This window comes from Martes martes (genome assembly GCF_963455335.1).
Source record: "Martes martes genome assembly, chromosome: 6".
In the NCBI taxonomy this organism is placed as follows: Eukaryota; Metazoa; Chordata; class Mammalia; order Carnivora; family Mustelidae; genus Martes; species Martes martes.
Window position 1 is genome coordinate 57,935,925 of NC_137893.1, and position 15,647 is coordinate 57,951,571.

Here is a 15,647-nt window from a genome sequence, read left to right on the forward strand (position 1 = left end):
TCAAGAATCCCTCACTGTCATCAAGAATCACTGCATGCTGGGGCGCCTGGGTGGCTCAGTGGGTTAAGCCTCTGCCTTCAGCTCAGGTCATGATCCCAGGGTCCTGGGATCCAGCCCAGCATCAGGCTCTCTGCTCAGCAGGGAGCCTGCTTCTTCCTCTCTCTCTGCCTGCCTCACTGCCCACTTGTGATCTCTCTGTCAAATAAATAAATAAATAAAAAGTTTAAAAAAAAAAAAAAGAATCACTGCATGTCAATAAGATGTTACTGATGGGGGGAAAAAAAAAAAGATGTTACTGATGGGGAGAGATGAGGGCAGGGCAGGCAGCAAGAAGGCTGGGAAGTACTCGTGTGCCAGTTCCTAAGATCACATCCGGCACTGAACTCCCATTTGTCTACAATTCTCAGGGAAGAGTTCATATCTGGCAGTTCAGGTTGCTTCATCTCAAGATCAGAAGAGCCAGAGGACGTTCTGAGAAATATCATAGGAGAATACAGGGGGAGGAGCGCTGTTACGGGAGGCGGGGGGAGGGATATCAAATTTAGGGAATTGTGGCTACTAGACAAAGGCAGAGAAGATTTCTTTTAAATCTTTTTTAACCTATAAATCATAAAGAATAAGGATAGACAGAAAGCCAAAAAGATAACAATATTTGAAGTTTAGAAGGGTAACTTTAGCAGAAACAAGAATTTTTCTTGAAGAAACAAAAGTAACGGACTATAGAATTCTTTGGGACAAGAAATGGGTGCACACTGACAATATAAGTAGCTTCTCATGAAAGATTTGATGAATCCATGGGTGACAGATTTATAATAGTTTATCTTAAAGGGAACTAGGATTTTTTAAACATAAACTCTTAGCTTTTCAGAGATTTCTGCTGTAAAAGCAGCTGATATTCTACAAAATAGCTTAGAGTTATCTTGTAGCACAAAAAAACGTGGCCACCCACCTAAGTGACTTTTTTAATGGTATTTTAAAGATGTTATATAATACCTGATATTTTAAGCAACAAGATATATTAATCCAGTGTACATGTGCTTATTATAATTGGTCAAGAGTAAATGCAACCAGGTATCTTTTTTTTTAAGATTTTATTTATTTATTTGAGAAAGAGAGAAAGAGAGACAGAGTGTGAGAGAACACAAGAGGTGGAAAGGGAGAAGTAGACTCCCTGATGAGCAGAGAGCCCAATGTGGGACTCAATCCCAGGACCCTGAGATCATGACCTGAGCTGAAGGCAGAGGCTTAACCAAATGAGCCACCAAGGCACCCCTCTTTTTTTTTTCTATTTTAATGGAAAAGAATACCCTCAGAAGCCCACAGATATGTGTTGCTAAATTTTGGTACACTTAAAAGGTGATCTTTACAGTTACATGAGATTTAAATATATTTCTCTCTTTTGAGAGGAGAATACTGGCATCAGAAGTTTGAGTGGCATGCAGAAAACTTACAATGAAATAATTCTTTAAGCTTTTCAATGGATGTTTTCACAAGGTAATTTTGTCGGTAAATAAAATAACATTCAGCTAAAAAATGTATTAAAGCACACTATGGGGAAATGCAGTTGATTTGATGAAGAATTAGTCCCTGCAAATACACCCCACAATCTGTGGTCTTTTTGGGGACCCAGAGATTGGGTCATCGTGATCAAGCACTTAAATATTCACTCCAGGAGATTTAAGGAGACTGTTCTAGGCTGCCATTGCCACACCAATTGGGAAGCCCCGCACCTACTCCATGACACCTGCCCCTGACCTTGTATAACCCAAAGGAGCAGCTCTCCCCAGGACTGTCGCTGTCAGCAAGCAAATATTTAAGACCACAGAGCTATTTCCATGACAGAATATACATCATCACATCCTATTTCCCTTTTAGCTAAATCACTACCAAATATCCAGTGTTTCCTGGCCACCCGATACAGGGCTGTAACCAATACAACTCCGCGCCTTCCCCAATCTGCTCCACTTCATCCCCCAAACCCTTCTGTTCTGTCCGGAACTCAATTCTATGATCAGCAGCCCACAAATCAACTCCTTCACCTTACCTTAAGTGAAATTGGTTCCTTAGGACCATCAGTTCCCCTTGAAAACTTTCAATGGCGCTTTTTTCTTTTTCCTCACAGATCCTATGTGCCCCAGGTAGTCATTGGAATAAGGGTCCTCTTCTTTGCTTTTCACTGCTGTTTTCCGGCCATTGTCCCCCCACCTTCCAGGCAAAATCCTACTCTTTCAAAGCACCAGATATTTATGCATTACGTTCATATACTGACCTCCAGGCCCATGGTCACTGCGTGATGGTTATAACAGTTGCTTGCTACCTCGAAAGTTAAGTAGTCTCTGCAAGTCAACTCAAGATCTGCCTGCCAAGCCACAGTGAGGGACTGCAGCACCCAGCAGAAGGGATGTCTGAGACCCGATCAAGGACTAGGAGCCATCTCTGGGTCCACTCCTTTACAACCCCTTCCTCTCCCCTGCCCCGGATCTTCCATCTGCATTCTTTCTACTTGCCTCTGAGTCGATGAGCATTGCTACACATTTATTATTATAAACCACAAACAGGCAGTCATCACTGCCCAGCAAAATTCAAGTTCCCCCAGGAAGCTCTCTGCCCTGTCTACCAGGATTCTGATGTTACCTATGATCCTATTCAAACCTGCCTCAGCCCCACGTCCAGCCTCACTCATAAAGAGAGCAGACTCATTGCAGAGAATTGTTCATCTTCCCACCACATAGTGATAAATGATGTATAAGATATTCCTTATAGCACAAAATTACATTGTCTCATTTCTTTTACAATATCTCAACATAGTTAACTAGGTTGTGCATACGTGTACACTAACATATACATATACATAGGCACTCCTATGTTGGGGCTGACCAATGCTTCAGACCCAAATCAGGCATTTACACTTCAAAAGTTACTACAAACACTTTTCAACTTTCAATACATCTCAGTTTACACTAAAAAATGTGTTACCTGGCATTAAGAGATAAAAGGGGGAAAACGTTGCACAGATGAAAAGAGCAGGGGTCAATGTACATCAGTTAGTTAAAAATGTTAGAGACGGGCCTTTTGTTTACAGAATCCAACAAGCTGGGAGGCAGCTGTGTTTCCGAATTAAGAATTTTCTGCACAATAAAAAATTATTCTTATGAATGTATCTGTATGACATATTACACATAGTAGGGTCTGAGGCAGCAAACACATTAACATTTCTACAGCTAGGAACAAGGCTATTTATACTAAGCAGGATAAATAAAGACTATAATAAACAGGCTCATGTCAATTCAAAGCTTTCTGTTATCAGAGCTATTGGATTTTGGCATCGGAGATAAGAGAATGAGGCCCTGTAGCTGTGAATGGCCAAGTTACTTAGGCCAATTGCAATTCATACAAAACATTTCCTTTGAAAGCTGATATTAAACTTCACACATTATGCTGCGATGACATTATTCCGTGAGCAAGTATAATAACCCTTTACCGACCCCCCCCCATTTGGCTGCCAATGATGCATATACCGAATATGGCTGGAAGATTAAGAGAGCCCTCATAGACGGCCTCTTTGTGACCACTGTAGAGGGCACAACGGACATACACTGAAGAGCGCTGCATTATTCATAGTAGAGGCCCCCATATAATCTTTAATCAGATCTGATTTCTTAACTCGACACAGATAAGAAACAGTAAGTGGAATCACAGACAGATCCGAGAGGCGAGTACCCAAAGCAGTCACCAGCCATCGCTGACATTCTGATAACAAAGGAAGAAAACAAATTATTTTTAAAGGATGTAAGAGCCCAACCGCACTGTTAAAAAGGTTTGGATATCAGTCTCAGCTCTGCTCTTTTGAGCTGTGTGATCTTGGGCACTCCTCAACTTTCCCCTGCTTCAGTGGATTCACTGACACAGCGTTGATGAACACGCTGCCTGTCTCTTATGGTCTGAGGATTAAATAAAGGGATTAGCACAGAGCCTGACAATGGGAAGACACCCAATAAAATTCACACACTTAAAATAAAGCAGAAAATCTCACAAAGCATGGCAGCCTGAATAAATTGACTACCAATTCTTCAGAACTCAGAGCAGGAAGAGCATTATCATAACTTAGCACAGAGAAATATCATCTTGGCCACACTATGTGACTTTGAACATGTCATTCCCCGTCTCTGAGCCTCGGAGCCTTACATTAGACCACGCACTCTCAATGGAGGTGAGAAGTGGTTCTTCAATGGGGCAGGGTTGGGGAGGGGAGTGGAAAAATCTACCCTTTTTATGTATGAAGCACAACTATAAAGTATAGAAACACACACACAGTATACTCATGGTATGAAAATTTCATGGGAATGGGGATCTAACAAGGCTCTTTGGGGCTGATAATGTAAAAATGTTGAGAAACACTGGCTTAAATGCAGTGTAAGACTGTGGATAGCTCTTAAAGCTCTTAAAGTTCGTTGACTCTATCTTTACAACAGTAATGCCAAGAATTTTTTTTTTAATGTTGCTTATAAGTTCATGTGTTTTGTTGAAGGCAAGGAAAGATTTGTTTCTAGAACGGTCCCCAATTAAAACAGTTAAAAATTGTAAATATCACTGTGTTTAAAAGAGAAAATCCTTGCAATACATAGAACCCCCAGCTGTCACTCATGAAAAGGATCCTGTGAGCTACAGTTTTGTTGTATTTTCCTTGCTTTATAGATAGCAATATACCTAAATCATGTCTAAGTTTTAATGTTGATGTATTTCCCCCAAAAATGCAGTAAGAAACTAGAATAAGCACAATGACTTGTTACTACCATAAAATTGCAACACTGTGCTTGTCTTGACTCTGATAAATGAAGGATCACCTTGGAATATAATTCATTTTTAATTGCCTCTTCCATCTAATCTAACTACTGCTGTAGGCTGTCTTAAAATATTTACAAAATAAAAGCAAAAAAAAAAAAAGAATTTGAGGTGCTAAATAAAGCAGGCTTCACATTCCTAAGTGATCAGTTTTTCTGGTATTGTTTACAACAAAAACAAAGTCATAATTCTTACACATGGATTTTTTTTGAAACACCCAGATAAAGTAGGCTTAAGGACTATCTTAGTGTTAAAGCTGTCTTAATTGACATGTAATTGACATATAATGTATTAGTTTTAGGTGCAGAACACAATGATTGGATGTAAGTATATACTGCAAAATGATTAACACAGTAAGTTTGGTTAACATCTATCACCACACATGGTTACACATTTTTTTCTCTTGTGAGGAGAACTTTTAAGATCTGCCTGGTAACATTCAAATACACAATATAGGCTTGCTAACTGTGGTCACCACGCTGCATTATTATATCCCTAGGGTTTACTTATCCTATAACAGGAAGTTTATACTTGAAAGCCGTTTTTAATTTACTCTCTTCCCTGCCTTAGTTTTGGGATCCTTACTGTATCCAAGGAAGCTGTTACAACAGATCGAAACAGCTGTACTAAAATGCTAGAAAGAACAGGATAATAGCTATCTTCTGCTTTAACTACTCTTTAGTGTTGTATGTGCTACCCTACTCTTATTTCCTCCAGAATCCTAGGTATATGTAGCAACATATATATTCACACTCATATACTGCCTCGTAATTCTTGTCTTCGGGTTTCCCAAAAATCTAAAACCTACTTTATAGACTCTAAAAATGACATTCTAAAAATGTATAAAACACCTCCATGTCAAGTGGTTATTAAATGCTTGGCCATACTTTATTACCAGTAATATGCATCATAAAGTGTTTTAGTATTATCCATTTTATTCACTCCAAAATAAATGCGTTTTGATACAAATTTGCTTTCAGGTGGTTATATCTGAATATATAAAGATGTGTGTGAAACCATAATTTCATTAGACACAGGCATTCCCTGTACTATGCAAGAAGTAAACACTTTTTCCTGATGATGAATTTAACTATGCTATTTTAAAGAGATGCTAACCACTGTTTACAGTTCCTCAGACCCTAGGTGTTCAAGTGACAGAAAAATCTCTCTGGTAAATACATATGCTATTTTAGACTGTTCCAAATATACTGACTAGACAGAGTGATGGAAAGAAAACAAATCAGATGAAGCCCTAAATACACATAGTATATTTCAGAAGTCTGGCACTGGATCCATGCATTCTCAGCTTCAACTAAGGATGACCTGGCCAAAGAGCACATGACTTTAATTATATATATATATATATTTTTTTTAATATTTTATTTATTTATCTGACAGAGAAAGAGAGAGATAGCACACACAAGCCAGGCGAGAGGCCAGCAGAGGGAGAAGCAAACATCCCCCCTGAGCAGAGAGCCTGACGCAGGGCTGGATCCCAGGACCCTGGGATCATGATCTGAGCCAAAGGCAGACGCTTAATGAACTGAACAACCCAGGCACCACAAACTATTTTCATTATAATTAGGGATAATATTACCCTCATGCATCTGTAAATACCTCACCAGTCCTTACCCCCAGTGTAAACTACAGGATATATTCCAGGTAATGCTGGGAGGCATAAGAAAATCAGAACACATAAAATGATGTTTAGCAAGGTTTAGATTCATTCAAGGAAAAATTCCATTGCAGAAATTCAAATAGATAATGTATAAATATACCTTCTGTACTAAGTGTGATACCCAGCACTGGACAACAATTTTTTAAAAGTAACAAAAATATGTATTTCTGGTAGTCTCATATTTGGCATGTTTCCATGAGAAAGCCAAAGCGATCAAATTCTCGCCTCTACATGCATTTACCTGCCGGACCCTTCACGTTACCTTTGTTTGAGGTTGATCCATGATGTTTTTAAGTACTCAGTGGTTTCTTTCACATTCCTGGTGTCATCACTACCATAGTCCTCCAGCAGTTTCTGCAGGACGTTTTCAAATGCCATTACAATACCATCACCAGGACCCAGTTCTTGAAGCAATACCTAAGGTGTAATTGCAGGTGTCATTATTAGATTCGGTCACTCGGTAACTACTACTACCTAAACAATGGTTCTCCTCATAGGTTTCAACAAGTTTTAGACACAAATATCAAAAGAAAAAAGCAAATTACGGGACAAACTCTTGAACATAGCTTAAATAAAAGTAATTCTGGAACTAAAAAGGCAAATGTCTACGGAATGATCAGGTACACAGCAGATATTAAGAGGCTATCTTTACCTTTGAGGGATAATTTACTTCCTCAAAGCATTTATCTTTTCCCTTTGTTCTGCTACATATCTGATCCTTATAGCAACATGCATCATACAGGAATGAACTTACTACAGAGTTCCTCTCTACATGCTGGCAGGAAGGAAAAGGGCCAACAATATGGAAGTCTTCTGTGCCCCTGGGTCATGGTGCCTGTTGACAAAGTTAACTGCTTGGGTGGATCAAGCAGCCAAGCAAGGTTTACTAAGAGTTGCTATTAAATAATTAAACTGATGCTGAGTGTGTCCACAGGCATTGGTTTTCCACCTCTCAGAGCCCCTGGCTCAAGATACTCCCCATGAAATCTAAATGAGAAATGAATGTTCCTATAATGCTTTTTATAGCAACTGGCCAAAAAAAAAAAAAAACAAAAAAAAAAACTACCCTAGAGTCTGAGTAGAAAATTTAGAAATGAATATTCTGACTGAATAACAGATGATTGAAGCATTCATCTCACTTTTAATTGTATTCCTCTAGTTAAGTATCCTGGGGTGTCGCTGATTATTATATTTGAGTCATTTGGTGAAAACAATCAGCAGATGTCATAAACACAGAAAATGATCCACAAAATCAGGACACCTGGCCACTTGATTTTTAAATTGTAACCATGGAAAGTCTACATGTGTGAATTATAAAAACATGCTCTCAAGTCTTAGATTTTGTTTCCCATATATTCCACACAAATGTACACTTTCATCTTAGGCTCTCTGAAGGGCAAATAAATATTATGCCAAAATATAACCTAAAAACTATAACCTCTAATTCAAAAACATTTTCTGTAATTATAGAGAGAATCTAAAATACCATCGATGTTCAATATCATTAACTTTATATTCAAACTAATCAAAAAAGTTACTTACTCTGACGATATAGATAAAACAGTTTAGTTATAAAAGTATTAAAAGAAACTAAACTTATTACCTGAATTGTTCAGTACAATAGCTTCAAGTGAAAATCTCAGAAAATTTCATAAATAAAAATAAGCTTCAGAGTAGACATGGAAGACAGAAAAACAGAGGGTTCCTGAGATACTGAAAATACTCTCTTTCTAGGTGCTGGTTCATGGTTGTGTTCCATTTGCAAAGAGTCCGTGAGCAACACATCTGGTATACAGGTATATTTCTACTTGTTACACCTCCTGAAATTTTTCAACGACCTTCCTGGTCAAATTCTTTATATAAATTTCAATGTATATTCAAAGCACTGGTGAACACATCATGACAAGGGTCCTAAAAATTACAGTCACCAATAGAACAAAAAAGTACATCCAACAAATTAATAATGCCAAAAAAAGCTCCACAAATCTAATGAGTCTTACTTGATTATCAGAAATCTGCTTGATAAGTGGATCCCTTCGGGCTTGTTGGAGAATATAGAATCGGGCCTCATATTTTCTCATAAGTTCCTCTGTTTCCTCCCTGTGGTCATCCCACTGAAGACTGTCAATAATCATATCCTCCAGCTGCTGCTGTCTTAACTCGACACCATGCTGAGTGCTGTCCCACTGGTTCTTGACCTTTTCCACTGAGGAAGCATACAAAAATAATCCCAGAAACTATCAGGCAAGGGAATAAAATACCTGATTTCAAATTTATCATAAATAAGGTTATAAATAGAAAAGAAAAAGAAGGCAAGTTGTTATATACATTTGTAAGGGAATTTAATACATGTCTGCTGTACTATACAACCAACACATTTCTGTGAAACTATTCTTGAATAAGAATCTTGAATTAAATTCTATTTTCAATGCACTGAAATATCTCACAATAAAAATATCTACTATGGATAAACAAAAAATTATAAAGAAAATATATTCCTCTCTGATGTATATTCACAGATCCTGGTTTGATGAAGGCAGAGTTTGACAATACTTTATGACAGAACTTTAAGACACAGATGCAGTCACTTATCATCCTCAAAGGAGATACTCGAAGGTTGTCAAGATTTTACAAGGAAATAATCTATTTAAGAATACTTTTCATATTTGTCTTACTGTCGCATGAAACCTGTCTAAAAGAAAGTATTTTTATACACTCAAGAGAAACACTAAAAGCAAATTAGATTCAAGTTCTATCTACCCAGTAGCTCTTTACCATAAAAAAATCCACATTAGTTCTTTTCCTCTTTCTTTTTATTATTCCTTTCTATCCCTCTTTCTTTCTCTCTTCTGTCTGCTCTCCTTCCTTTTTCTCCCCTCCTTTCTCACCTCTTCTCATTTTTAACATGAAGCTAAAGGAGACCTAAAAAAACTTAAACCTTTGGTTAATTACTTCATGAATAGTTCAAGATCTTAAACTGAAGCACTAGTAAACTACAGCTTTGAATGATTTCAACAACCCATTGATAATAAGTAGGTAGGAAATTAAAAATATTCTTCTAGAAGATGCTTCGGATGTCACACAGACTGGAGAGCAGTAGTTAAATACCAAGCCATTAAGAACTGAACGATAAAATAACATTGCAGCTAAGTCGTATTGGGACCTATTGGTAAAATTCTTGGGATATCAAAGGGTTACTGCAAACCATAGAGTGATCGATTTAAGATTGTTCAGAACACCGAAAATCATACTTACATGTAATAATTTTAAAAAATCATTCAATGAGATCACCTGTTTTAAGCTGTACTGTTTAACAATTTAAATAGATTGCTTAAGTTTTCCACTTAAAGAGAGAACGAATTTATCATAATGTTGTACTTGTCAGTTAAAAAGTTACATAAAGTATTAATGACCAATGCTATTACTAATAGAATCCTTTAATATTGAACAAATAAAATGAAAGCCATCAAGTGAGAGCATGTATCATAGGTTTATCATTAAAAATAAGCAAGTTGTTCTATTCTTTGTGAATAAGTGCTAAAAGCAGGTTATTGTAGGCAGTACACTCCTGCTGAGAATATTTTTTTCATATGATGAATAATGACAAAGATTATGCAGCCTCTATGCAAATAAAAAAGGAGAAAAAACAAAGAGAGGGAGTTAAATTGGAAAGGGAAAATATTCAGAAGAAGAAAGAAAAGTCTTGTCAAAAACCTTAAGAGAAAGTTTGGACAAAGAGGAGGTGGTTAAAAATAATAATAATAAGATGGTAGAGAAAGCAAAATGGAGAGGACTTTGTAAATGGTTTGGTGTTGCTAAATCAGAGAAGCCCTTCTGCCCTGTGATGGGAAATGGAATCACTGCAGAGTTCCGTCTGGCCCAAGCAACCCATCAATTAAAAAAAAAACAAACAAAACAAAACAAAACAGGGGCGCCTGAGTGGCTTGGTGGGTTAAGGCCTCTGCCTTCGGCTCAGGTTGTGACTTCAGGGTCCTAGGATTGAGTCCCTCGTCGGGCTCTCTGCTCAGCGGGAAGCCTGCTTCCCCCCCACTCTCTCTGCCTGCCTCTCTGCCTACTTGTGATCTCTGTCTGTCAGGTAGATAAATGGGATCTTTAAAAAAAAAAAAAAAAAGAGGGATGGGGAACCCGGGTGGTACAGTACATTGAGCATTTGACTCTTGGATTGTTTCCACTCAGGTCACGATCTTGGGGTTGTGGGATCAAGCCCCGCATCAGACTCCATGCTCAGCCCTGAGCAGGGAGTCTACTGGAGATTCCCTCTCCCTCTGCTATTCTCCCTGCTTGTGCTCACTCTCCTCTCTCTCTCAAATAAATGAATAAACCTTTTTTTTTTTTTAAGAGGGAGAAAGAAGGAAAATGGCTTATGTAGTAAAAATAAACCAACACTGTAAGACACTAAAAGTTCTCTAACTTATCTCTTCCAATAAACATTGCTGTGGTCACATTTATTTTAAAATTGAGGGGCGCCTGGGTGGCTCAGTGGGTTAAAGCCTCTGCCTTCGGCTTGGGTCGTGATCCCAGGGTCGTGATCCCAGGGTCCTGGGATTGAGCCCCGCATCGGTCTCTCTGCTCAGCAGGGGGCCTGCTTCCTCCTCTCTCTCTGCCTGCCTCTCTGCCTACTTGTGATCTCTGTCTGTCAAATAAATAAGTAAATCCTTTAAAAAAATAAAATAAAATTGAAACATACTTTTTATAGGAGGAAGAGTTGACTTTCTTCCCTTCAGAAATATTAGACAAGGTAATTAAATACCTTCCAGTTTACAGTCTGCCACAAACATTTATTAAGTACTCAATTTATATTGGACACTGTAGGAGGCCCCAGGGCAGAAAGGTGAATATTCACCACCTATGGAAGAGAAAATTAAACTAATTGTGAGACTACAATGACATTATGGGGGGAAAGCCACAGCAGGAACTAAAGATAGAAAATACAGTTCACTAGGGACTAGTAGAGGGTGAGAAGGACTTTACAAAGGGGGTGACATTTTAGCTGCTGAGTAGGATTTCTCCGGGGGGAGAAAAGGCCAGGAGGAAAAAAGAATGCAAATAATTAGGAACTGCCAGGACATTTCAAATAGTATCTATCTAGAATAACTACAGATGGGTGGAGGGTTATATGGGAGAGGCGACAATGAAAGCAGACTGCGACCATCCCTCCATGACATTTTTGAGAATTCAGACTTTGTTTTATATACCATACAGATTTAACAGACACTTATAAGTCAGAAAGCAAAAGAAATGGAACTTTGCTATGGTTGCTTTGTACATTTATTTTTTGTCTTGTTTTATTTTGCTTTAAACTAAATTAACCCAAAATTAGTACCAGGCCCATAGGTATGAATGTGTTGTTCAATAAATTCTTTTTGGAATGGATTTGAAGAAGAGAAGCTAAAAAGACAGAGCAAGATCTGGTTTTATTAATTAATCAAAACAGAAGCATGGTTTTGCATTGCGATGTTTTCTCTAGCTTTTGTTTTCTGATTCCTTTGAAAGAAATCCTAACCTGGAGTGCCTGGGTGGCTCAGTCGATTAACCATACCACTCTTGGTTTTGGTTCAGGTAATGATCTCAGGGTCCTGGGATCAAGCCCCAAGTTGGTCTCTGGGCTCTGCTGGGGATTCTCTCCCTTCCTCTCCCTTTGCCCCTCCCCCGACTCACATGGGTGGATACACCCTGTCTCCCCTAAATAAATAAATAAATATTTTTTGAAAGATTAAAAATAAAAGAAATTCTAACTTAAAAGAAAAAAGAATCCAATGTACCAGTAACAAACTTAAAAGTAATAACGTTAACACTTTAAGGAACACATAGGGGAATAATAACAAGGTTCACAAAAAAATAAAAATCAAAGGAAAACTGTACTTATTAATAGAGTATCACATATCAAATAATATTAATTTCTGGTTGAATAATCTGTGCATATACGTGTGTTACCATTTTCAGAGAAAGAGAATGATATATGACTTTTTTTAACGTACATTTTTCTGTGATTGCTGTTCTCACATCTGAACTGGAAGCCTTATTTTTCAAATTCTGTGCCAATGTAAAAACATAATCAAGCTGAGGATGGCGTTGTTCTAAGTCAGCCTTTGTGATCTGTTAAGAAAAAATGATTATTAAGATAGGTTAATAAGCCTTATCCTAAGGGTACTACTAAAAGAGCAAAACTGGTGTGCTGACATCAAAATTGTGGTTTTCCTCCTATGCAGGATAGTGAGGCATCAGCAATACAGCAGAAAAGAGCAAGGTTTGAAGTCAAAGGTCCTGGGTTCAAATCTCAGCTCTGCCACTTATCATCTGGGTCACCTGGCAAGGCACTTTACTCTCTGTGTTTTTGTTTTCACAAAGAGAAATAATAGAAAACTTACAGCTCGGCTATATCAAGTCTGAGGAGATTCGATGAAGAAAAATCCCTAAGAGAAAATGGTCTGAAAACCTTAGCAGTGACTTCTGATGACACCCTGGGTGTCTGCCCTACATGATACACACACACAAACTAATGTCACCTACACGGATGGGGGTGAGGCATTCAAAAGATGCTACTGGAGTAACTGCAAATTAAATAATCTCAGACAAGAAAAATGCTGCTCTAGAGAGTTTGTCTCAGGACCAATTAGGCAGGTAAAAAGTTTTAAAAATCAGGAATCGGGGTGCCTGGGTGGCTCAGTCAGTTAAGCGTCTGCCTTCGGCTCAGGTCATGATCCTAGAGTCCTGGAATCGAGCCCCGCATCGGGCTCCCTGCTCAGCTGGCAGCCTGCTTCTCTCTCTGCTCCTCTCCCCCATCCGTGCTCTCTCTCTATCTGAAATAAATAAATAAAATCTTTAAAAATAAAAAATAAAAATTAGGAATATAGTGTGTTTTAAGCATAGAACTAATAAACAACTGTAACAATGAGAAAACACAATTTCCAATAAGTACAAACATGATGGCAGAGATTCTCTCCCAGTCCTTCCTACTTTTGCAGATTTCAATTAGCCTTAAAGTGTCAAATATTATTTCTAAATGGATTAGTCACAACTTCTAATCCTGAATCCCAGAGAGACATTTCAATGAAGGCTGATTATTTCCTTCTAAATGGCCCAAGAACCTCTTAACACAACACATCTGAAACTAAATCACTTAAACCCTCATCCACAGCCCATTTCTTCTATTTCTTATTTCCGCTAATTGCAATAGCATCGTGTTAGCCACTCAGAAAGGGCTCTTTTGCTTGCCTTAAGCATCTCTTGCCTCCAATTTATCCTAAGCACTAAAAAGCATCCCAGTCTTCCCATCAATGCCGAGCATTGTTATCATCAGTCCTCAGCCACCGTTAACAAAGGAAAAGAAAAAGGGAATAAGATGCTTGCCAACTGCCTACAGACTAAAACCCCAAGGGGCCTATGCTTAAAACATGGTCAATGAGCTCCTTCCCAAAGTGAACTTGAATCTGTCTTTGCTATCTTACTTCCCACTACACTTCTTCATTGCACAAATGTTAACCCAACATCCCTCACGCTCCCCTGCTGCATGCCTTTATTCACTCTGTTCCCTCTATCAGGAATGTCATTTATCTCCAGAGGTCAAAATCCCACATGGTCTGCCTTCCACCACTGTGAACTAAGCTCCTTTCTCACTGTCGCTCCCCTAACAGGTGGCTTGGACCTATCCCACAGCTTGTCTCAGATTCTGCCTTGCTGTAGCAACTTGTCCTCTGGTGCTTCTACCTCACCTTGGGCATATTTACAATTTGGGGATAAAATTAATACCTACCTCAAAAGACCATTAAAAAAGTGAATGACATATAACATGTAAAATACTTAAAAAACTACAGCACATATTAAGCACTGAATAAAAGTTAGGGATAGCGGGGCACCTGGGTGGCTCAGTGGGTTAAAGCCTCTGCCTTCAGCTCAGGTCATGATCTCAGGGTCCTGGGATCTAAGCCCTGCATCGGGCTCTGTGCTTTAGTGGGGAGCCTGCTTCCTCCTCTCTCTCTGCCTGCCTCTCTGCCTACTTCTGATCTGTCTGTCAAATAAATAAATTTAAAAAAAAAAATCTTTAAAAAAAAAAGTTAGCGATAGCTACTGTTATTATTTTATGGTATATTTCCAATTTCTATCTGGTACATTATTTTCGGTATCCCTACGCAACACGTAACCTAGAACCTGGTACACAATGAATACTGAAGATTTATATTAGATGGTGTATGTATAGTGACAAGAGTCTAATCAGGAAATTCTCACTTCTAAAATCAGCAATTAAATAAGTTCATTATGAAATAGTTGAAAAGGTGCTTCAGGAAAATATCCCACATCACACAAAATATTAAATCTCACATGAATTTACTTTTGTTTTGATGTGCCTCACTGTATGGTATCAGTTTTAGATTTTTCCCCCCCCCCCAGAAACAACCAACCAGAACCCACGATTTTTTTTACTGAGGCTTTCCAGGACTGGGGCGGGGAAAGTCTGACTCGCTGGAGGCCTCCTCCCTCTGCTCTGACCCTCACTGACTTCCAGCCTGGCCACAGTTTTAGATTTTTAAAATACACTGAGCCTCTCACTTCATATTGGTAAATGTCACCTCACCAACACAATGGAAAGGCAAGATAGGATTTACTCCTCGGAGCCAGCTGAACACAGCATGGCAGTTTGACAGATAAAGAGTTTTTTTAAAGCCCATTCTCCCAGAGTTTGGACAAACAAAGGAGATCCAAACAGATCTTGTCTGTTTCTGTGCTGTGGCATTTCCCTGACAAGCCTCAACACGATGTACTTACTTTCATTCGGGAAACTGTCTTATTGATCTCTTCTATATCCCCGACGGTGACAATGTTGGACTTCAACATCTGGTCGATCAGGACCAGCCAGTCAGCTAGCTCCGTGATTGTTTTATCCAGATCAGCAGGAACTGAAATTTCCGAAGTACGAGGAGACTGAACAGGAATGTCTGACGCAGATGATACTAGCACCACCTTTTGGACACCAGGATGAGCTGAAATTTAAAAACATGGCAAAGTATTAACACAGCAATGGGATGTTCTGACTGTGGTGACCTAGTGGTGATATGTGTGTGTGTGTGTGTGTTTATTTACATAAAATTTAGTTGAAGTAAAAAAAAAT

At 38.6% G+C, this 15,647-nt stretch overlaps 1 protein-coding gene across 2 annotated transcripts in view; it reads right to left on the reverse strand.

Moving 5' to 3' along the window:
* Positions 1 to 15,647, reverse strand: part of UTRN (utrophin) — a 498,673-nt gene that overhangs the window by 235,637 nt on the left and 247,389 nt on the right. For both annotated transcript variants that reach the window (XM_080807218.1, XM_080807219.1), the window contains 4 exons: positions 15,305 to 15,519; positions 12,520 to 12,637; positions 8,521 to 8,726; positions 6,783 to 6,937 (listed from right to left, as the gene is read on the reverse strand). In XM_080807218.1, coding sequence (XP_080663344.1) covers positions 6,783 to 6,937; positions 8,521 to 8,726; positions 12,520 to 12,637; positions 15,305 to 15,519 — 694 coding nt within the window. The remainder of the gene's footprint in view (positions 1 to 6,782; positions 6,938 to 8,520; positions 8,727 to 12,519; positions 12,638 to 15,304; positions 15,520 to 15,647) is intronic.